Below are 24,604 nucleotides of genomic sequence, written 5' to 3'. Positions count from 1 at the left end.
ATAATGCTTTCTTACCCGTAACAGACAGAGCTTTGGACCATCACCGCTGATTTCCACTTTACATTTCAATTTAATACCGGCTCTCGTTAAACCTTTTTCTGGCAGGCCAGTTAGAATTACACCTTCGTAGTTGTACAGAAACGTCTTACTTGCGCTGAAGTCAGGCACTGTAAAAATAGCGAGTGACATCATTGTTCAGAAACCTCCAGATTATTGCTCATTGCCTACTGCTTGCCGCATGTGGTGAATGCTGCTGACTCGGGCCTTTCAATTTCCTTTGCATAATTATTTATTTATTTATTTTTTTATGTACAGGAGGAATAATGCTCTTATGATCATAAAAAGAAAGTACAATAGATAAGAAATCAGATTTGACGGGAAGCTCTGAGCTTCTTACAATGGGTGAGTTTGAGGGACATTCTGGCCAGGTAGTGGAAGAAAATTCCATGCAAGTTGAGCAAGAAGAGAGAAAGAAAGGGGTAGTCAAGGAGTTTAGAGCAGAGATTATGAGAAGGCTTGCTAGTTGGATAGAGGAGGCTAGATACTATGGTCCCTCACTGTCAGACATGCCAACATTTTGAAGCGCCTGAGAGGGAGATTTCAGCACCACCGAAATCGGGAGAATGCATTTTCCCCATAGGAATGCATTGGGGATATTGTTATTTTAGGCGGGAGACCGTAAAAAATAGAACTGTTTTTAATGATAAAATCGAGAGGGTTGGCATGTATGCACTGTGGATAGCTTTGCATGCTGCTAGTGTTATACAATATGGAGGAAGGTTTACCCAATCAGAGCCAGCCTATTAAATAAACATTAAGGCTCACGACTAATTTGATCACATTTCCATTCTATGAAAGCGTCATACCTGTACCAATATAGATATTGAATTTCTACATCAATTTGATGTACAAAAACACAGAACTACACATCATGGCTTTATCTCTCACAATGGCTTTGTTTCCAGTTACTAGGGGGCAATATTTGCTCGTGATTAAGGGGATTTTGATTTGTTGAAGATAGAGAGCTATCACGTTTCTAATTTAAAACATGAAAACAGTAGTCTAGCATCTGTTCATATAAGGACACCTTTCCCTATGCAATTCCACCCCCACCCTGCTATGTGTCTTGCTATACACTGTAAATTATTTATTTATTTATTGAGTAGTAAAAAGGACACCTACCATAAGCACTTTCCTGGCAATCTGAAAATTGAAACATACATAACATAAAGTTAGCCTTTACAAATAGATTCTTAAAAAACAGTGTGACATACACAGTGGTATTAACTGCACCTCTATGCACATGCCATTATAATCTGGACACCCTATGATTGTGAGAGGCAGTAAAGCACCAAACCAAGAGCAGTCGATGCTGCTGACCAGAGGCGTTGCTGGGGGTGGGGTTGAGGGGGCTATAGCCCCTGGTCTTTTGGTTGTAGCTCCGGATAGAAGCTCAGGGGCTACAACCAAAACGCTATAGCTAGCCCCGAGTCCCACCAGGTCCCACATTAGCTTAGCCCCTGATCTTTTCCAGACCTAACAACACCCCTGCTGCTGACATATTCAAAGAGCATGACTGAAAGGTTGATGTCCCTAAATGTTGTAATCATACAGGGAGGGAGCTAGCAACCCGCCTTAAATGGCCCCTGACTAACATGTAAAGGATTTCAACCAGGCACACACCCAGGTCGCGCCTAGCATGTAGTACGCAATGAAACTCTCATTTTATTTGTGTCTATAAGTTCAATATTCTGAATGATATACCACTCATATCACACCCTTCTCAAAATACCCCCCAGGTCACACTGAACCAGGAATCAAGCAATTTTGTAGAGGTAAATATTTATTTACTCATTTAATATTCAAATCACACATAAGTTTAATATATATATATATAGATGGGACAGCAATCACCTACCGGTGACACTACAATTCAGAAAATAAGTCAAGCAATTGAATTCACTTATCATGATGCAGAATAGAACACAGGAAAAAGAACAGTTTTGATTTGTGAACAGATAGCGTTTAGGTTAAGATTCCCCCTGCAACGTTTTGTTTATATACAAATGAGCAATCCTACACAGATGTAAGCAATCAGCAAGCATTCAGGAATGAAAGACAATGTCTAGAGGTTAGATGCAATCTTCCCTCCCCCAAACAAGAGAGAAAACCATTTTTGGAAAATGACACTTTTAAACTGACAGTTGCAAATTGCTTTGTAAAATAATGCAAAAGGGTGCAAAAATGCTTAAATGGAGACACATTCTGAAGAGAGCAACACTAAACAGGTCCTAACACACAAGAGCTATAATATAAACAACAGTACACACTTTAGATCAGGATGGGATGTAAGAAGCACTTTGAAATGGGAAAAAGACACGTGTAAACTTGTGAAAACTGCAAATTTGCGGCAAACTTTCACTATGCGATATTGGAGAAAAACAGGGCAAATACACTACAGGTTTTAGTGCAGGCACTTGCCTTGTCCTGGTTGGCGGTCTGAACATAGCTGTCATATTTATGATGCGATTTAGGAACTCCAACATTGATTTTGACCACAATTTAGCTTTCCCATAAATACACATTTTTACAATTATGCCCTCTACTAAAATCAGACGCATGCATTACATTTTTTATGGTTTATCCTGTCGTCCAATTCCCATCTCGGTGAGATCTGTCTTTCTCATTCTGTGGGATTTAATCAATTTTAATCATAACAGTTTGGATTAATGATTTCTAATTTGGTACACCTCTGGGCGCTTCTCAGTGGATCATGTACATACAATCTTAGGCTTGCAACTTTAATAGTTCTGCTACCATAAGGATTTGTTCGTAACTTTGGTACCGTAATTGGTACAGAGTTCATCAATGTCTTAAAAGCATTGTCCTAAAATTAGGTTAACATCTACCAATTTTTAGTTGTATACTCCTTCAGGTTGCACAGTAAAACAGTTGCAAACCTAATCACAAATACAGATTTAAACACAAAGAAGGTCAGAGTTTTTTTTTTACTCCTTTCAACAAACAACAGCTGTCAAATCTCTTTGAGCAGGGTGGGGTTTAGAGGGAAGCATCCTGTCCCTCCCCTGCACAGCCTGTCCTGTGTTCTTAGCTCAGCCACAAGATGAATGTCTAATGAAGTCGCATTGTCCTCTTGTTGTCAATATGCGGGAACCATTAAGCAGCCATTAGCCTTCCTATAGCAAAGGGTTGTCAAACTGAAATATGAATCTTTCCCAGGCTGGGCTGTCAGATCAGAATTAAATAGTTGATTAGCCCCAGACTGGGTTTCTTTCAATTAAAGTCTTTTCATTTCACACATATAAAATATGAGCATAGTTTATAAGGGATTTGGACATTTAAAAGAATTAGCCCTTCAAAATCATGCTTTAAAGAGGTGAATTTTGTTATTTTTTCCGGAAAACAAAACACATTTTTCTGATGCAGCTGTCAGTCACTGAGGCCTGGCCTTCTGTGAGCCACCTGTAGAATCTGTGATTTCAGTAACTTTTCATTTCAATAGCTCACTGGGGAAATGATTGAAATTAGCACCAAAACAGCACTTTGAAGGTTGCCATTGATTAGGAAGCTGTATTTAAGGCATTTTCAGTTTTTAACTCACTTCTGTGGCATTGATTCATGTGACAGGTAATAGCACCCACTGGCATTCTCGCACAGGGAGTTCTTGTTTTGACATCAACTTTGCCTGTGTGTGGCAAGGTTGTGCAGCCTCTTTGTGATTTCTGAACCATGCACAGTTTTTGCAGATTTAGCGCGCACAGGGGTTAGTGCCTCCATTTGTGGCAGTTTGCTTTCCCCCATTGGCAAAGGGGTGTAGTAGGGTGCATTGGCATGGGTTGAATTATCCCACCCCCCCGACTTCAGCGTGACGTCCAGTCGTGGGGGAGTCGGGAACATGGGATTTTTCTTCTTCTGTCCATGCGAAGAAATCCGGTTGCTTCTCCCATCAGCGATTGATGCGACACGCTCTCCTCGCCGGTTCTATTTGGAGCAACAATCCGGATCTCTTGGATTTTTCCTCCCGGTCCCCGAGGAGGTCCTCCTTGGTGATTGAGTGGATTTTAGTTCCAGTACTAGAAAACAGAACATAGCACGGTTATGGAAATGTCCCCACTACAGGGGTGTAGTGGGGCGGATGCATGCATTTAATAGCAATTGACAATATTCCCTGCCTATGTCATGATGCCTACCCCCGGGGACCCAGACCAAGTCCAGCAACCACGGAAGCAGGCATCAAGTTACCCCAAGCAAGCCCAACAACCCCCGCTAGGGGCTATTTGGGTGCAGTCCTGGCCCCTATGGCGCCAGGCTCATTTGGAAAATCAGTCCTGGTGCCATAGGTGCCAGGCTCATAGATTAAAACTTACCTGATGCAGACCATGCTGCTAGAGCTCCAAGCCAAACGAGACTTGGAAGGGACTATTTTACCTAGGGACTATTTTTTACTCGGGTGGGGCTGGGGAGGAATACTTACCTGGGACTACTTTGGAGGCTATTTAAACCATGCCCGAAGAGCAGCACATGCTTCGCGTTATTCTGCATCCAGCAGCATAACGCTCACCGTGCCTGCAAGTCTGCATCCAGTCTTCTGCTACGCCTGCCTCGAGTTTGGAGCTCCTAGAAAAAGGGAGAAAGAAGGAGAAAAGGTTAGAAGAAGAGCAATACCTTTGATCCTTACCTGAATTCCCGATCCATCGCGCCTTCGAGCTGGAAGAAAGAAGTTATTTTATGCGCGTCACCTCGTCTGCTGTAGCGCCGTGCTGAACTCACCGGCCTTCGCAGCATCTTCACATTTCACCGCATCCTCCTGCATGTTCCCGCTGCACTCCGGCACCTAAGGAGAAGACACGAACAGCAAAGTGAGCCAAGGGAATACTCAGAGGAATACCCCCCATAGACTTACCTGATTTTACCACCAGGGGTACTATTCTTCTTCACGGGTCGGCGCAGCTTCCACTGCATTCTAGCCGAACCCTGGCCCCTAAGGGGAAACAAAAGGACAGCAAGGTGAAACAAGGGACTAACAAGGGGAACCCTCCTCACCACAAAAGACTTACCTGATTTTACCGCCGGAGGCATTATTCCCCGAGACTTCATACTTTCTCTCAGCGCCTGAATAAGGGAAAAAGCAACAGGTTACATATGGACATTATTTTATCGAACTGTGTTGGATAATACAAATCCTTACCAGAACATTACCGGTTGCCACGAGGAACTCTTCAGTAGGGTCAAGCTGCAACCTGCAAGGAATCGGACAAGAGTGAAAGTCAGGCATTTGAACTCTTACGTACTACATACTTACGGCGTCTTGCCGGCAATATTGTCCTGGAACTCACCAATTCCTTCGAGCCAGTGAAGCAACTGGTTATCTACGTGCCCCTGCGCTCAATGCAGGATGGAGAGCTCATCTTTTCAAATCATCAGGTGAGACTATAAGAGGGGACATCCAGAGTGATCAGTGGGGAGAAGAGCGGGCTGGGGGGATTTACGCTCAACTCCACGTGTGGTTAATTCCCTTTCTCCATTTGCAGAAGAATATTCCTCCGGGCCAAGCAAACGAAACTAGGTGGGCCAGTCCAGTCGGTCATCTCGGCTCTACGTGTCACATTGGTGGAGACCGCAGCAGTCCAGTCCAGATCGACGCCTCTGTGGGAGCCAGGTGAGCGTAACAGCCTATATTTAATAATGGTCTTAACACTCTCCTCGCACATACTCAATGAACATTTAATGATTCTTTTCTCTGGATTTTCCCCTTCTGGGTTTCCGGTTGGCTCTTCTATTTGCTGCAACGTAGGCCTAGGATGGCAACTCTTTAGCTGGTGGAGAGGGATCCACTTGTCTTTCAGCCAACAAGTTACCTCTGGGAAGGTGAATTCTGTAGGTGAGGCCTGGGATGGTGACCTCCCCTCCATTTCTGAAATTCCATTTCCTACCGTAGCACTAGTGCTGACTCGAAGGCTTTCTTTAGGTCTGCCGGGACCCTGAGATTTACTCTCCAGTTGGGAGCGGGCTTGGCAATAACTGGGGTCCAAATTATTCTTGAGTTGGTTGAGGAGGTGACTGCTCATATAAAAGGTGGAAGAAACACCTCACACAACCCAACAAGTATGTACTATGCTTTTCTTATCTCTAGAAATTTTGATCATGCAACTGCTTAGCAGACGATGTTTGGAGTGGGGCATTTCCAGGTCCCGTACCCATAGCTGCACCGACTCTATGGCAGGTAAGGTCTGGTCTTTTGGGAGTTTCTTGAATAATACTTCGCTGATGAAGCTTTCTTCGTCATTCAAGTCAACTTGGGCGAGGACAGACTCATTCCCAAAATTTAACTGAATCGGGCGGAAGAGCTGTTCACCCTTCTAAGTTTTGTGCTGGTTTGATATCAATTTTTGCTATGGACTTGGGATTTTCTGATTGTACATTAGTATACAATTTCAGTGTATCCCCTTCCCGGGTGGAATGCCACTTGAGACTGGAAGGGAGGCTGATTTGCAGAAATGGAGAGGAGTTCCCATTACCAGTTTGTTGTCCAACAGCTATGATCATGATGTCAGGTATGTCATTGTTTTGAAGGTAGAACTTAATTTGGTCTGGTTTTTGTTCAACCATGTGGCATGTGCCATTTAGACCAACATGGTTGACACTTTGTTTTAATTTGATTGGGCTGTGAGTCTGGGTCCAGAGTACCTTATTCACACAATCTATTAGGGGAGACAGCCTACGGAAGATGTCATTCACTAATAGACACGGGGTTCCCTCTGGCACCACGACTAGGACCGGGCGCTTCATTTTGTGTCACCCATTTTGAATTTCCAGTTCTGCAGACACCTCAACAGGGATTTCCTTCCCATCAAAGTTCTGGAGCTGTCCAGGAAGAAGAGTGAGAGGGATCTGATATCTTTCCCCCCTTACTGAATTTAGCTGCTCAAAGATCCTCTTTGATAGCAAAGTTGCTTGGGATCCAGTGTGCACCAGTGCTGGAATTGCACATTGCCCTTGCACTTGGATGGAGGTGTAGAATCTACCTTCCTTCTCCTTCAATGGGCAAAGGTAATGGGTGTTCTTGGTAAGCTGGATGGTCAATTGACTTATTTCTGACTCTGACACCGGGGTAGTTGGGTCAAGAGACAGTGTTGGCATTGGGGAATCTGGCAAAGAGTTTGGACACACCGCTATTTGGGAAGTTTCGGGCTCCCTCTGTTCTGGTTCTGGGCTGCCCCCCTTTCTGGAGGCAGTCAACAGAAGGAGTTGGCAAGGTTTGGGGTTCCTCTTGTGCTGGTTCTGGGTTGCCCCCCCTTCTAGGAGGCGGTCCCCAGAATGAAGTTGTGTGGTTTGGGAATCTAAACCAACAGTTTCACACTCAGTGATTAGAGGAGTCCCGGGCTCCTCCTTTTCCGATTTGGGGCTGCCCCCAACCCCCCTTTTTGGAGACAGTCCCCAGAATAGGTTTGGGCATGATTCTGTTTGGGAGCTTGTAAGAAAAAGGTGACAGTTGGATATTGGGTAAGTTTTGGGCTCCCCTGGTTCTAATTCTGGGATGCCACCCCCCTTTTTGGAGGCAGTGACAAGAATTAATTTGGGCAAGATGATTTTCCAAGCAATCATTCTGGGTGTCAAATATGGCCGGTTTTAACTCAGTGCCCACATTTACCCAGTCTAGATTAGGATCTCTTGGGATCCATTTTTTCTTTAGGAAGAGTTCCCCCATCCCTGAAGGAGAAGATCCTTTCCCCAGAGTCCTCTGAGGACCCCTCTCCTTCAAATTGGAAGACTCTAACCTCCTCCACAAAATGGGTCTTTTTAGGCTTTTTATTTCTCCTACCTGCCCTCTGTTCCTTAGGTTGCAGGCTTTCAGCGGCAGGAGATTCTGGTTCCAGTTCCTGGGTTTCCAGAGGCTTTTCACAAGTGGGGACGGAAGCTTCGTCTAAGGCTTTACACCCCCTTCCCTCTGTGCCTCCTCCCTTGGAACCGGTGGGTTGTCAGGGTTCTATCCCCGTCATTGCTCTGGAGTACCAGACCCTTCGTTTGAGGGGTTCTGGGCCGCCGTGTTCATCTGAGCGTTCTGCTGAGCCATCAACATGTGACCCAGATCCTGTGACAAGTTCTGGACATGGTGCTCCAGTTGGGACACCCGCTCTGACTGGTACGGGGGTCTCTGTTCCATCCTTTTATTCAAATCGACTTGGTTGACCACTCTGTCCTATGTACCGACCTGAGTACATGGGCTCACTTCTCCGCTGAGGCCATTACCTGGATCAGATCATTCCTAATCGGCAGAACTATGAGGGTCTTTTCACCCACAGCAGCAGCAGACCCCATACCCATCACCTGCGGTGTGCCACAGGGCTCTTGTCTCGCCCACACTGTACAATATATTAACCAAGCCCCTTTTCGATGATCTGGATCATCTCGGTATCACCTACACCAACTACGCAGATGATACTCAGATTCTCATTCCGCTTTCTGGGGATTATGGAAAGGATTTGGCCTTGGTGAATGGAGTGTACATCATCATCCAGGCATGGATGGTCACACATGGACTATGCCTGAATGATGATAAAACTGAACTTATCATCCTGGGTACTACCTCTAGCTTAAGGAAATTAGGCCCTGTCTATTCTTCTTTCATAATTGATGGCAATAGCATCAACGTAGGACAAGAGGTCAAAACGCTGGGCTTTTACATGGACGCAAACTTCTCTTTTAACAGACAGATGAACTCCTTAGCATTCTCCACGGTTTACACGTGTAAACTGATCCGTGCAGCTTAACCCTTTCTCTCCGATACTAGCTGCATGACCCTCTCTAGAGCCCTTACATTGTCCCGCCTGGACTATTGTAATGCTCTTTATCTTGGTTCCTCCAAAGCCACCACCAGCAAAATACAAACTCTTCAAAATAACGCTCTCAGAGCGGCTTTAGGCATCTCCAGAAGAGACCACATCACATCATATAGCCAACAGAATAACTGGCTCTCTATCAAAGATAAAATTCTCCTAAAAACCGTGTCACTTACTCACAAATCTCTCACTAACGCTGCTCCGACTTATTTGCTCGACAGATTCCACAGACAGACCTCCCTGAGACCCAAAAGAACAGTCTACAAAGACTGCCTTTCTGTCCCCAACTTTAAACGCTCTACCATAGGGGGCAACAGCTTCCCAGTGAGAGCAGCTAAACTGTGGAATTCCCTACCTCCAACTCTCAGAATGGACCTGCCTTTTCAAAATTTCTGATCCAAGGTTGTATTATGGTTTAAAATGTAGGCTTTCATATACAATCAGGTGTGAAGTCTTTCGTATCCAATCCCTCTGCATATCTTGTACCCACGTGTGTATAATTGTATATCTGTATATAAGCCTGTTATTACTATTACTCTGTGTATGTATATATTCCTGTTGTAACTAAGCTTCGCATATACATGTAACTGCTGCGCCCTGTTAGCTGAGGGTATTATTGCGCATTATAAATAATAAAACAAACAAACAATCATCCTGGGTGTACCACAGGAAGGGTAACTGTCCCTTCTCCCATAATACCCGGGGTTAGGATAGTTCTGGTAACCCTCCACCCTTGGTCTCCCCTCTCCCATCTGGGCTGTCTGGGCTCAGGAAAGTGGGGAAAGAAAGGAGGGTTGATTTGGGGGTTGAAGTTTGGCAGGTTCCGGGGAAAGAAGCTCAACCCAGCATTTGGGGGATCACTGCCCTCCTGGGGAAAGTTAGGAGGAAAGTTTCCTGGGTTGGTAGCTATCTGGTTGGATCCCCCCCTTGGGCTGGGGGAGTCCACACATAGCCCAGGATGGGTCTGTTGCCCTTGTAACGGGGCTGATATAATCAGGGGAGTTAGGGGTCCCATTTGTGGGATTACCTCCCTGACTACCTGTTTGGGAGTGGCCCGAGGGCCCTGTGGGTCTTTGGTTAGAAGGATTTTGCGCAGGAATATTTTTAGAGCCCCCATCTCCAGATGTAAAATGGGTGCAACCTTCACCTCCGCCACCTTGGCAGCAGCAAGGGTGTTGGCTGGTTTGGGGTTTTTATTTGTATTTTTATTCTCTGCCGGTTTCTGCACTTCATAAATACGAGTCGCCTGTTCAATGACCCAGTCTAGTGATCGCTTCTCTTGAAAGTCCCTTACCAGCTGGGTCATGATGTATTTAGGGAGTGCATGAAAGAATGTATTAATGAACTCCCTACTGTCTGTGCGCACCCCCCTGGTGGTCTGCGCAAAGGCACGTTTTAATTCTTGCACAAATTCTTGTGGGGCCTTGTCTTCCCCACATTGCAGATTGCAGGCCGCCTTGCGGGCCTCTTGGGGGTTCCTATGTACGGACAACATTTTTAAGATGGCCGCCCTATAGGTGGACCATCTTGAGTGGTTCTGATCCTCCAGCCCCGCAAAGAAGCTGGAGTATTCAGGGGAAAATGTCCATTTGACATATTGAATGCAACTCTGGCTATCTTTCAAATGGAAAGTATCCATCATTTGCTTGTATGACTCGAGTTGCTGGCAAACTGAATACTTGCCGTTTTTATGATAGTGAGTTATGACGCTCCTAATGGCCTTGATCTGTTTCAGGGGATCTTTCAGTAGGGCCCTCTTAACTTTTTTGGCCTTTTTAGTCTTAGTAACCTGTGTCCACTCATCCTCAGAGGCACTGCTACAGGAGGTGGCTATCTGATCCTCTAGGTTCTCCCTGATTCTGTGAGCTTGGGAATGGCTTGCAGAATCTGGGGGCCTAGTTTCTTGAAACCTGTGGCACTCAGAAGAGTCTTCTGACTCTCCCTTGCTCCCAGAATTGGCTGAGTAACCCCCAGCCCACTGCCCTAGCTGGGAAGAGGTCTTTAAGATACTCTTTGTGGGCCTAGTTTCATGGAGTTCCCCACAAAATTTTACAGACTGAGCCTTTGGCAGGCGGTATTTTTGAGGATCCAGTTCCCTGATTCTCCCCTCACTGGAGTCTTCCTGATCAGAGAGGCTAGCCCTAACATTTGGGAATCTGTACAGAGATGCCTGCCCATCCATTTCTGGGAGGCGCTGAATTGTCAGTTCCATGTTTCCCATTCTGCTGAAGTCTACCATCTCTGTGGCCCTTGGTTCATATGTGCCAGTAGACATGAGGGCGGCAGAGTTCATGGTAGTGAAGGGTTTAATGTCCCTTATGACAGGGGTCCTGATGTTAAGCTCAGGGGTTTCTCTGTCCCTTCCTACCTCATCTCTTTCAGCCCCTATTCCCTGCTGACATGCCAAAATCTGACTCTTTTGCTCCTCTATTAAGGCCTTACTGTTCTCAATGATTTGCTCTTGCATGGCTATCTGTTTATGGAGCCTATCATTCTTTTCACAGAGAGCCTCATTGTCTCTCTGTGCTTCCTGCCTGGATTGGAAATACTGGGCCAATTTTTTGCTGCAGGAGACACACCTTCTGAGTTTTGTCATTATTGGTCTGAGTGTTCTTTTCCAGAGCATCCTCCACCCACTTGGTGTGCTCTAGTAGCTTCTCATATTCAGTTTTAACTTCACTAAATTCTTGAAGGGCCAGCTTTCTTTCCTCTAACTTAGTTTTTAATTGGCTGAATTCCTAGGCTAAGGGGTCCCTCTCCTGACTTATAGTGCCCCTCTGTTCAGCCAGGTCGTACCTCTGTTTTTTAAATGCACTAGATTTCTGGCGCTCCTCATCAAATTCCTCTTGAGAGTGGGTGTCTTTAATAATTAATTTATTATTTTCCTCTTTTAATTGGTCTATCTGGTCTTGTAAAACAACCATCTGTTCTGCACAGACTCTATTAAAAGTTAATTGTTGCTCCAGTTTCTGTTGACTATGTTGTAGATAGTCAACTCTTTACTGATACTCATCTTGCAGTGTCTGTAATTTGGTATCTTTCTCTGCATTATTTTGCTGTAAGAGAGCCACATCTTCTTTTAGTTTGGTAATATACTGCCGAGCCTCCGTTTCTGATTCTTGGCTCTTCTGGAGCCTTTGCTCTGCAGAGTCCAGATTAGTTTGGATTTTCTGCAGTGTTTTCCCTTGCTTCTTTGCCAGAACTATATTTTCTGCATGCTTTTCCTGTATTATTCCTATGTGGAGGTACAGGTAGGCCGCTATTATGTCAATTTTACACGGCTCCTCTTTTATTTTTGGGGCCATGTACAGTTCGATAAGCGCTTGGTGTAATGGACCCTTGTCCTACCATATATCTAGGTCTATTGAAGTGACTTGTTGTTTTATTTTCTTTAGCCATACCTGTTCATCCTGTTCGGGCCACTCACCCCTTACAAACAGTTTGTGCCGGAAGTGTTCCCTCGCAATATTAATTTCTACTGGGGTCGCCATTTTAGAAATATCAATGTCCTTATGGTTTATTTCAGGGTTAATTTATTTTTACAAACAGGCCCGATTTTTGGAGTATTTATTTTGAGAGGTGCTTGTACATTGTAGCATAGTACACCAACCCAGCAAGGTGTCTGTACCGTGCACGCTAGCATGCTGTGTTAGACTGTCACGGTTGGTATTTTAAATTCAGAATCGTGACACGAGCCCCCAAGCTGTAAAGGATTTTAATCTGGCACACACCCAGGTCTCGCCTAGCATGTAGTGCGCAATGAAACCCTTATTTTATTTGCGTCTATAAGTTCAATATTCTGAATGATATACCACTCATATCACACCCTTCTCAAAATACCCCCCAGGTCACACTGAACCAGGAATCAGGCAATTTTGTAAAGGTAACTATTTATTTATTTATTTAATATTCAAATCACACATAAGTTTAATATATAGATGGGACAGCAATCACCTACCGGTGACAATACAATTCAGAAAATAAGTCAAGCAATTGAATTCACTTATAATGATGCAGAATAGAACACAGGAAAAAGAACAGTTTTGATTTGTGAACAGATAGCATTTAGGTTATGATTCCCCCTGCAAAGTTTTGTTTAGATACAAATGAGCATTCCTACACAGATGCAAGTAATCAGCAGGTATTCAGGAATGAAAAACAATGTCTAGAGGTTAGATGCAATCTTCCCTCCCCCAAACAAGAGAGAAAAGCGTTTTTGGAAAATGACACTTTTGAACTGACAGGTGCAAATTGCTTTGTAAAATAATGCAAAAAGGTGCAACAATGCTTAAATGGAGAAACATTCTGAGGAGAGCAACACTAAACAGGTCCTAACACACATGAGCTATAATATAAGCAACAATTCACACTTTAGATCAGGATGGGATGGAAGAAGCACTTTGAAATGGGAAATAGACATGTGTACAGTTGTGAAAAGTGAAAATGTGCGGCACACTTTTACTATGCAATATTAGAGAAAAACTGGTCAAATACACTGTTGTGGGTGTAGCTAAGGGTCTTAGGTATCAGTGAGAGTTGAAATTTCGTTTCTATCTTTACAATTGAAGAAGTTATGGAGGTTTTAGTGAGAGGCGTTTTTGCAAAATAGGCGCGAAAATGGAACTGGAATTCGGTTTTAAAAATGACAGATACGTTTCTATTAAACTATATTAATGACTATGGGAAAGAGGAGGCCACACATGAATCTTCACAGCTACGTGGCCAGCACAACCATTCACGTGGTAGATACTCGATTTCGTTCTGGGATTTGCTTTAGTAACTCAAAATCACTAAGGAGTTATGGTTTTGTAACACAGATGAGAAAAATCAGCACAAGAAGGATTCTAACGATACTAGGGTTCTGAATTTAAGGATGGGATGGGTTGAGATTGGGATAATACAATGCAGATATAATATGGGTCACTGTTCTTCCTATTAATACTTACAGTCCTTTGTAATTCAGGGGGTCATTCATAGAATCCAGCGCACAAGTGGCGCACGCGGCTGGCGCACAGTGTGTGCGTGCGACAGTCTGTGCCAGCCGCGTGCACCAAAATCCATTTCCGCGCACAGCGTATTCATGGATTTTAACATCCATAACCAGCCGTGGTGCAGCGACCCTGCAGCAGTGCCAGTTACGCCCCCAAGCCCTCCCCGTGCGCCATGCACAGTGCACAAATCCCGTACATGGCGCACAGGCCAGTGGACCAGCATACAGCCCCCCAACCACGAAAACGCTTGTAAAACTCCTTGCGCAACCCTCCGAATGCATGTACACCCCTGCGCGGGGAAAATCACACATGATTGGACCTTTGCGAGCGGGGTACATGTATTACTGGGGTTCGCGGGGAGTTTCACTCGCAATTGGCCCTGTGCGAGTGGGGTACATGTATTACTGGGGTTTGCGGGAAGTTTCACACGCGATTGGCCCTGTGCGAGCGGGGTACGTGTATTATGGGGGTTTGTGGGGAGTTTCACACGCGAATGGCCCTGTGCGAGCGGGGTACGTGTATTTCTGGGGTGTGGGGAAGTTTAACACGCGAATGGCCCTTTGCAAACGGGGTACGTGTATTACTGGGGTTCGCGGGAGTTTCACACGCGATTGTCCCTGAGCGAGCTGGGTACGTGTATTACGGGGGTTTGCGGGAAGTTTCACACGCAAATGGCCCTGTGCGAGCGGGGTACGTATATTACGGGGGTTCGCGGGAAGTTTCACACACCCCCACCCACCCAGCATTGACGGGCACCTGCCAGCAGTCCCCGACTCATGTCCACCAGCACCCCCATCCACCCAGCAGTGAGGGGCACTTGCCAGCAGGCCCGACTCATGTCCTCCAGCACCCCCACCGCCCAGCATTGGCGGGCACCTGCCAGCAGGCGTCGACTCATGTCCCCCAGCACCCCCACCCCCCAGCAGTGAGGCTCAGGCCCCGACTCATGTCCCCCAGCATCCCCACCCACCCAGCAGTGAGGGGCACCTGCCAGCAGGCCCCAACTCATGTCCACCAGCACCCCCACCCACCCAGCATTGACAGGCACCTGCCAGCAGGCCCCGACTCATGTCCCCCAGCACCCCCACCCACCCAGCAGTGAGGGACACCTGCCAGCAGGCACCGACTCATGTCCCCCAGCACCCCCACCCACCTAGCAGTGAGGGACACCTGCCAGCAGGCCCCAACTCATGTCCCCCAGCACCCCCACCCACCCAGCATTGACGGGCACCTGCCAGCAGGCCCCGACTCATGTCCCCCAGCACCCCCAACCTCCAGCAGTGAGGCTCAGGCCCCGATTCATGTCCCCCAGCACCCCCACCCACCCAGCATTGACGGGCACCTGCCAGCAGGTCCCGACTCATGTCCCCCAGAACCCCCACCCCCCAGCAGTGAGGCTCAGGCCCTGACTCATGTCCCCCAGCACCCCCACCCACCCAGCAGTGAGGGGCACCTGCAAGCAGGCCCTGACTCATGTCCCCCAGCACCCCCATCCCCCATCAGTGAGGCTCAGGTCCCGACTCATGTCCCCCAGCACCCCCACCCACCCAGCAGTGAGGGGCACCTGCCAGCAGGACCCGACTCATGTCCCCCAGCACCCCCACCCACCCAGAAGTGAGGGGCACCTGCCAGCAGGCCCCAACACATGTCCCCCAGCACCCCCACCCACCCAGGAGTAAGGTCACCTGCCAGCAGTCCCCGACTCATGTCCCCCAGCACCCCCACCCACCCAGCATTGACGGGCACCTGCCAGCAGGCCCTGACTCATGTCCCCCAGCACCCCCACCCCCCATCAGTGAGGCTCAGGCCCTGACTCATGTCCCCCAGCACCCCCACCCACCCAGCAGTGAGGGGCACCTGCCAGCAGGCCCCGACTCATGTCCCCCAGCACTCCCACCCACCCAGAAGTGAGGGGCACCTGCCAGCAGGCCCCAACACATGTCCCCCAGCACCCCCACCCACCCAGCAGTGAGGGGCACCTGCCAGCAGTCCCCGACTCATGTCCCCCAGAACCTCCACCCACCCAGCATTGACGGGCACCTGCCAGCAGGCCCCGACTCATGTCCCCCAGCACCCCCACCCTCCAGCAGTGAGGCTCAGGCCCCGGTTCATGTCCCCCAGCACTCCCACCCACCCAGCATTGATGGGCACCTGCCAGCAGGTCCCGACTCATGTCCCCCAGAACCCCCACCCCCCAGCAGTGAGGCTCAGGCCCCGACGCATGTCCCCCAGCACCTCCACCCCCCAGCATTGACGGCACCTGCCAGGAGGCCCTGACTTATGTCCCCCAGCACCCCCACCCACCCAGCAGTGAGGGGCACCTGCCAGCAGGCCCCGACTCATGTCCCCAGAACCCCCACCCAGCATTGATGGGCACCTGCCAGCAGGCCCTGACTCATGTCCCCCAGCACTCCCACCCACCCAGCAGTGAGGAGCACCTGCCAGCAGGCCCCAACTCATGTCCCCCAGCACCCCCACCCACCCAGCATTGACGAACGATGGTCTGGAGGGTATCTCATGTATCCCAGCACCCCCACCCACCCAGCAGTGAGAGGCACCTGCCAGCAGGCCCCAACTCATGTCCCCCAGCAACCCCACCCAGTATTGATGGGCACCTGCCAGCAGGCCCCGACTCATGTCCCCCAGCACCCCCACCCACCCAGCAGTGAGGGGCACCTGCTAGCAGGCCCCGACTCATGTCCCCAAGCACCCCCACCCACCCAGCAGTGAGGGGCACCTGCCAGCAGGCCCCGACTCATGTCCCCCAGCACCCCCACTCACCCAGCATTGACGGGCACCTGCCAGCAGGCCCTGACTCATGTCCCCCAGCACCCCCAGCCCCCAGCAGTGAGGCTCAGACCCCGACTCATGTCCCCCAGCACCCCCACTCCTCAGCAGTGAGGCTCAGGCCCCGACTCATGTCCCCCCAACACGTCATCATGATCCACAATCATGGGCCTCATGGCCTCCCAAATCCCACCGCACACCACCCCTGTGCAAAGGCCCAACCAAGTATCCCATCCACACCACATTGAAATGCCCATTACATGATACAACCCAAATGGCAAGAATGTACATCAACACATGTCTGTCACACACACACAATGGGCCTCATTATGACCCAGGAGCTAAGTGTTTAACAGCGCCGTAAAAGGCTGCGGTGCCGTTAAACACCTAGCGTCTAATTACGAGGTCCCTTTGCGGGACCCAACCTTAACGGTTTTACCAGCCGTTAAAGTAGGGACCCGCAAAGGGACCTTGGTGCTAATTACAGTACCGCAATTTGCGGTACCATAATTAGCGCCTTCCCCATTCCCATTGAGCCCTATGGGGCAAAAATGGGAATGGGGAAGGGCCATGGTGGCATGGGGAATTACCGCCCCACCAACCTCGGAATGGGGTGGTAATTCCCCATTCCGCCATGGCGGACTCCGGCATGGACCATGGTGCTAATAGCACCATGGTTTAGTGCTGGAGTCCTAATGAGGCCCAATGGGTGCTGGTGATTGTGAAAACCTACACCGTGACATGCATGAAACCAATGAGAGAATACCACACATCAAAGTAATAAATCAAAATGTATTGAACACAAAAAGAATGTAATCAAATGAAAACATGAAAAAAGATGAAATGCAGCATGTCCAAAACACAAAAAGAAAAACATGAAGTCTGAATCCAAATAAATCGAAATGAAAATGTGTCCAAAGTCTCCGGCCACCAAATAAAATCCAAAGGATACGGAAACAGTCAAATCTATTACTCCATGGTGAGAAAAATAATAATAGATAAATCCACTGTTGAACTATGTACAAAGAAGTACTCCAGGGTCCATGAGCCCAACGAATGAAATGAAACCTAGCAAAAAAAAACGACCTAATAAAGAACTATATACACAAAGTCCAAGCGCCCCAAATTAATGAAAAAGATAAAGGAAACCTAAAACTACAAACTATATACAATGGCGGCAGGCTAGTCCAACGGCTCACTTCCCGATTTCCTGGGCCAGGGCATCATCGAACTTCTGCTCGATGTCCTGGAGGCGGTCCTCTTCCATGGCCCAGAGGGTTCGCAGGGACGATGCCATGTTGGACTCCAACTCCCTGCGAATGGCCTCGAGGCACTCGGCCCACCTCAGTGCCCCCCGAATGGAATTCTCCGCCCTGACCATTGTGAGCCGTGCCTCTTTTGCCCGCCGCCGCTCCGCATCTATACGCCGGCCCAACCGCACCCACACGGAAGACACACCCATTCCAGGGTTCTCCTGCCCTCTGGCCGATGCCTGCCCCTCTGATGTCGATGGCCCCGAGCCATCATTGCTCCCACCTAGAGCCTGCTGCTGCTGCTGCTGTCCATGTGCCCTGTCCGATGATGCCTGCACATCCTCCATCAGCTGGTCTGCAGTTGTTGTGGTGTCCACCCCTGCTAGACCTCCGACTCCCGACTGTGGCAGGGATGGGATCTCCACCAAGCTGGCTGTGTTGGTCAGGCCAGGTCCACAGGGGGCCCTGGTGGAATCTGGGCCGGAAGACGGCAGGGAGAACGACTGGCGCATAGTCTCCACAGAGGGGGAGATGTCCACCAGAGTGTGCGACACATGTAGGAACCCACCGACCAGGGCCCTTCCCAACAGTGCCACGTCGCAACGCTGCTCTTCGTGATGGCATGTGTGCTCCGCCCAGGAAGCACGCACGTCATCATGAATGTCACGCGTGCGCAACGCGACACTAACCAGGATGGAGCCCATACTGTCGTGGGACCCCTCGTCCGCAGGTAGTGGAGAGGCAGATGACGTGGCACTCCCCACTACCTGCGGACAGGCCTGGGACGGGGCATCCCTGCTGGTGCATGGTGGTGCTGTCACAGGGTCAAGGACAGCAACATGCACAGGCCCCTCCACAGTGACCTGTGCTGCCTCCTGACCCTGGCCCTGGACTGCACCACTTGCACCAGTGGTACTACCATGTACCCCATGTGTGGCTCAGTAGCGGGCTCCTCCTCCTCTGTAGAGACCACCAACCTGGATGTCTCCACACTGTCTTCCGCCATTGCAAGCCCCTGTGGGGGCTCACGTGGGCCTTCCACTACAGCCGTAGTGGCAGACGCAGCACCAGTTCCCTTGCTCCCGGATGATGGCAATTCCTGGGAGGGTGGCTGGGCCTTGCGTCGCCGCCCGGTGGAGGCATCCCCACCGCTTGGCTCCACAGCGCTGTCTCCGCCCTCTTCTTCACTCGAAGCTGCGTAGAGGGAGACATAGAACACAAGCATCAGGGTACAGTACAATATTCCCCTAGACAGGAAGCAATAACACATGAGTGGCTCTGTCAAATGTCACTTCCATCCTGTCCCTCCACAATACATGGGTGAATGCATGCAACACACATGCAGAAACAGACATGGCGCCTGCAATCAACATCAGCATCCATGTACAAGGGCCTCTTTTAACCAAAATGTTGCCTTCAAACTCACATGCATCATGGCTCACACTGATCCCATGCACACACATCACCGGAGGGTCATGCATCATGGCTTGTACACCAAAGACGCAGTGGATAGACACAGTGGATCCAATGGTGACCGCACTGCATGAGTGAATCTACACATCATCACGGACATGTGTCATGCATCCAGGGCGTTTAAAAGTCACACACACACTTCTCAGACACACACACATGTGCACCATACACATACATGAGAACAGCACCCATCCCTCACCCCCCTCCATGTCCAAGAACAGAGAATGGCATGCATTCATGTGTGCATTCCGCATACAGCTCCCCATGTTGCATTGGAACACATGCACCATCCATGTGGTTCACACATTACTAGTCTCACATGCATGACCATGATGTCCCTGCACACACACATCCATACATGGCCTATGTCACACATACAGGCAAGTATCAGACTACCAGCACACTGCAACATGCCCTGTCTCACACAGCAATGCTTGGCCACTTACCGCTCAACTCCAGACGGGTCTGTCTCCGAAGGATCTGGGCGTGGAGCGCTGGGCCTACGCATTCCAGGACCCTCATCTGGATGTTGCTCATGCTGAACCGGCCACCCTCCGCAAGGCGCCGGGCCTTGTAGAGGGTCCTGGACCTGAAGTCCTCGCAGCGCTTCCGGACATGCTTGATGTCGCGGGTTGCCACCCCCTCTGCGTTGATGGTAACCACTGTGTCCTCCCAGATCCTCTCCCATCCTTCCTTGTTGGCGCGTGATGTTCCGAAGAGGGCATCATAATGCCCCAGGACATGCTCCACCAGGACACCAACTTCCTTCTCACTGAAGCTGGTGGCCCTCTGCCTCTCTGGCTGGGGGTCACCAGTGGTCTCAGATGGTGTTTGCCCCCCGACATGGCGACCCCAGAGGCAGGCGTGGGTGGGCAACTGGGTCCTGGGGCTGGGCTGTGGAGCGATGGTATCCCCGTTGGGAGTCTTCTGTTCCAGCAGCGGTGGACACAGCAACTGGACCCCTGGAGATGGCTGACGTGCAGGCACCAAATAGCAGGGCACTTGGGCAGCAGGCAGGCAGCAGCAGATGGCTGGTGGGAGTGTGCTCGGGGCTCTTGGGGGCAGGAAAATGGCCTTTTGGGCAGGAGCGTGGTCTTCCGTGTGTTTTCGCGTGGCCAGCTTGATACGGAGTGATTTGGCACGTGAGAAAATTGAACGTCAGCGTGTCATTCGAGGAAAGGCCCTTAGCGTGTAAGCGCGTCTGTGACGTAGCACGCATGGGTGTTTCCCTCGTGACGTGGGCATAGTGGTTCAGCGCGCACATGAAAAAACTGCACATCCGCATGTGTATGCGTGTAATCCGAGGAAAGGTGCTACGCGCGTAAGTGGCGTGACGCGTGCAGGCGTTTCCCTCAGCATGTGTTAAAGTGAGCGGGGCCAGCAGTTCGCTGTACGTGCCTTTCGTGGAGACCGACGTTTGTTACTACTTCGTGTTGTTTCGCGCACCATTGCAACTTCACAGCGGATCAAGGACGTATCTCTTCTTTTGGCGGGGGTATTGGCTTTGCGTGTTTTTCATTATCACGCTAGTCAGACGGTGAGTCGCGCACGCTATTTTTCCCACTGCGGGTGCCCCTGTGTATCGCACCCGTTTTCGAGGTCATAGTAGCCTGCGTGTCCCACGCGTACGCGTTTTTCCTGTTACTGGGTGCCACTGCGTACTGCGGGAGGTTAATTCCACGCACGTAGGCTGCAGGGTTGCGTGCTAGGATTTACTGCAGTTTTGGGGTGCCTGAGCATTGCCTGACCCATCACTACATCACCGAGGTCACATACAACCTTGCAGGTGCAGGGGGGCTGTTAACATCTTGCATCCCACACCCTTCACCCCAATTGCCCAGGACAATGGTGGTGTAAACCTCCCATTGGCACTCCTCCATCTGTGCCGGCACTACTCCATCTGTGCCATGGTTGGGAGGCCACCAAAGGTGGGGGCGCTTCATCTGGGCATCCTCCTCGTGGCGGGCGTGGTCAGGGACGTGGCGGGGGTGACCAGGGAGTAGGGGGACTCCAGGGTGTCTAGGGTGTCCGCAGAGGGGGAAGAGGCAGGGGTGCGCCACTTGAGCATGATGTTGTGCCAAGTGTCGGTGCAGTCATGCCACCACCCCCTGTGGTTCCGGGAGATGCAGCTTCTGCATCTGGCACGGGCGCCGTGTGACCCGGCAGTCCGTTTCATCGACTGCCACGTGCCCAAGGGTAGTGGTAGCTGCAGGTGCAGCTGTGGACACCACCACCCAGGCTCAGGGTCTGCCAGTGCAGGCTGCGTTGGCACTTGAAGAGTCCTTGAAAGATTTCCAACAGGCCAGTAGGGAAACCGTAGGTGCACGCAGGGCTGCCCTGACCAAGAAACGTATCCCTGGGCAAGTAATGTCATCTGCTGCCCTGAACAGCCAGGTGTTGGCAAGTGCAGGGGCAGATGCAGCCAACAACACCCCGGTTGTGAGTGTGCCAACCAGGACAGTAGCGGTCAATGACCCTGCCACAGCAGATGTTGCTGCGCAGGATCCATTAGAGGGCACCCAGCTGCCCCTGACGCAAGTCAGGCCTTTGGTCGTCCCTCCACCTGCCGCTCCCTTGGCTCAATCCACCGTACTGATCAGGGTGACATTTGCCAGCCAGGGTCTGCGTCACAATCCAAGAGGAGGAAGGTTGCACCTGCAGCACAGGCTGGAACCCCACACACAGCCACAACCTCCTGCATGTCGAGGAAGAAGCCTTCTGCAACCCGGAACTAGACTTCCTCATGGACTACGTGCGGGACCACATCCGTGACATGCTAGTGGGTCCTAATTGTCAGACTACGGCTGCCCACCATGGTACCCACTGGAAGCAAGTTGCGGAACATGTGAGTGCATTCGGCCATGAGATGCGCACGGTGCAAGAGTGCAAAAAGCATTGGAATGACCTCAAACGCAGCGCTAAGGCTAAGCGTGCCTCAAATTACAACTTGACTCTGGTGACTGGCAGTGGGCCTACACCTGAGGAGGAAGACCTCACTCCGCATGAGTCACTCATTGCGGAGATCATACCATCTGAATCGGTCGAAGGAGTGGGAGAGATGCCGGACTTTGATGCCCAGTCCAGTGAGTGTTGCTGCGTGTTTGTTGAGGACATGTGTGTTTTACTTGTGTGATGTGTTGTGCATGACTGCCACTACATGTCACGTGTACATGGTTCTGATGTGCAAGTAATGCAATTCTTCCCTGATGCATGGCTGCTCTGCTGGATAGTGGACATGTGGAACGGACGGGGACTGTCCGCATCACCACTATTGCACCCTACTCACATGCTGGTCACCAGGATGCCCCTCCAGTCCATGTTCCAGCTCACTGGCCCTTCTGCATGTAGCGTGGGGTGACCTTCCTCTCAGCCCAGGGACTATGTCATAGCATGACTGAAGTGCATGTGTCCTCTGCCTGCATGCGGGTACTCCATGTAGGCATGCTCCCTTGCCCCTCCACCCCCCGCTCTGCACCCCAATTCCACATTTCCAGTGGTCTGCTTCAATTTTGCCGTTGAGTACTTCCCTGATCATGCGTCCTGTGTACATGCTAACTTCCAGCGGCCAATCTGCCAGACATCTGCTGTGTGGTACATCCTTTGTACTTGATGCAGGGTGTCTCACTTGGACTGTGCAGAGGTCAGATGCCCCGCAGGGACATGAGTGCCCATTCATGCTCCATGTGTATTCCACACATGCCCCTATGTGTCCTTGACTGGATGATCATTGTAGTATGAGTCCAGGGTGACCTACATTGCATGGCATTTCATCAGCCTTCCCATGTCCACTGTGGCTCAGTCCTGCATCGCACACATGTTTAGGGTGTGACAGTCTGTGTGGGTCACAGGCCTCAGCCTGTTCAATGGCCAATGACTCTGTCCAACTGGTGTAGTGTCTTCTTCACACGTGGGTGTACTCCAGAGGTTTCATCATGTGTCCTGCTTACTGTCCCATCATCATTGGCTGTGTTGTCACTTGACTCACATGATGCAGTTGATGCTAGTCAACACTGTCTGTCAATACACAGGTCTATGGACAGCCTTTTGATACCATGCTAGGCATCCCTTCATTTGCACTTGGGGGGGAGGGGTGGTTTGCTTGTAGCCATGCTACCCATTGAATGCACATTGCACGTGATGCCTGATGTTGACCTTGCACTGCCTTCACATTTTCTGACACACATCATGAAGTACTTGTACGTGTAGATAGTGAGTAACGTACAAATTTGCTGCACTGCATCGACCCACTTCTGTGCAAACTGACACCATTCTACATGCCTAATCACAGAAGCAATGTCAAGTTGACCCAGCATGCATGGCAGGTTGTATTCTGTGTGTGACATGTCTGCTTGATGTGTTTGGTGTCTGTGTGATGTCTGTGTGTGTGTGTGTGTTGTGTGCTTCTAACATGTGTAGTGACCTTTTTTCTGTCTACTTTTCAGATGATGACCCAATGGAGCCAGAGGATGGTGTTGTCATGCCAGGCACAGGGTTGTTACCGCTACAGCAACCCGGCACAAGTGGGGGTAGTGGGGTGGTAGGCCACGAAAACCCACATGTGCTACAGTCCATCTTGTCTCTGGCTGGCAATGAGTCCAGCCCTGATGAAAACTCTGACGTCCATGTGGAGTTGGATGTGCATCAGGTCCATATGTCATGGGTGAGTGATTCTGAAGTGGGCACTCCTCTGTCCGCGACACCTGCACTGAGGGGTCAGACAGTGTTGGAACCTCCGCCTGTGGTGGATCGGGACACAGGGTCACCCTTCACACCAGTCACTGATGTGCCTGGGACATCACGTCAACGGGGGCATGTAGTCGTGCAGCCGTGGGTGGTGCCAACACAACGAGGACACCCAGTCCTTGGGTCTCGCAGGGGCCAAGCCCAGCAACGCAGTCACCGTGCGCAACCGCAGTATACTGAGTGGGAGCAAGACATGACTGCCAATTCTGAACGGCTTGGGGCAGCAATGGAGAACATCGCTGAGAGCATGGAGCGCGTGGCCCAATCCGTGCTCTCCCTTGCTAGGCAGGTGCTTCTCCAGCAGCAGGCGGAACAGACCACGGCCCGCTCGCTCAGGCTGGGCATGGCCGCGTCAGACAGGGCACGCCAGGCTGAAATGTTGTCTCTGCGTAAAGCAATTGCCGCTCACCCAGAGGCACACATGGAGGCCCTGAGGCAGGAGTATGCTTCCCTCAGATCCACTCTGGGTGTCCTTATGATGTCCCAGAGGAAGCGG

At 50.2% G+C, this 24,604-nt stretch overlaps 1 protein-coding gene across 1 annotated transcript in view; it reads right to left on the bottom strand.

Moving 5' to 3' along the window:
* The window catches only part of LOC138559733 (vitellogenin-like), a 1,213,840-nt gene that overhangs the window by 1,093,917 nt on the left and 95,319 nt on the right, over window positions 1-24,604 (bottom strand). The window contains exons 2-3 of the mRNA XM_069642739.1: window positions 1,183-1,203; window positions 16-167 (exon numbers count right to left, since the gene is read on the bottom strand). Of these exons, the coding sequence (XP_069498840.1) occupies window positions 16-167; window positions 1,183-1,203 (173 nt within the window). The remainder of the gene's footprint in view (window positions 1-15; window positions 168-1,182; window positions 1,204-24,604) is intronic.

Source organism: Ambystoma mexicanum, chromosome 1q (genome assembly GCF_040938575.1).
Source record: "Ambystoma mexicanum isolate Mex_15411 chromosome 1q, UKY_AmexF1_1, whole genome shotgun sequence".
NCBI lineage: Eukaryota > Metazoa > Chordata > Amphibia > Caudata > Ambystomatidae > Ambystoma > Ambystoma mexicanum.
Note: the sequence above shows the minus strand (reverse complement) of the source record. Positions and strands in the feature narration are given on the sequence as shown.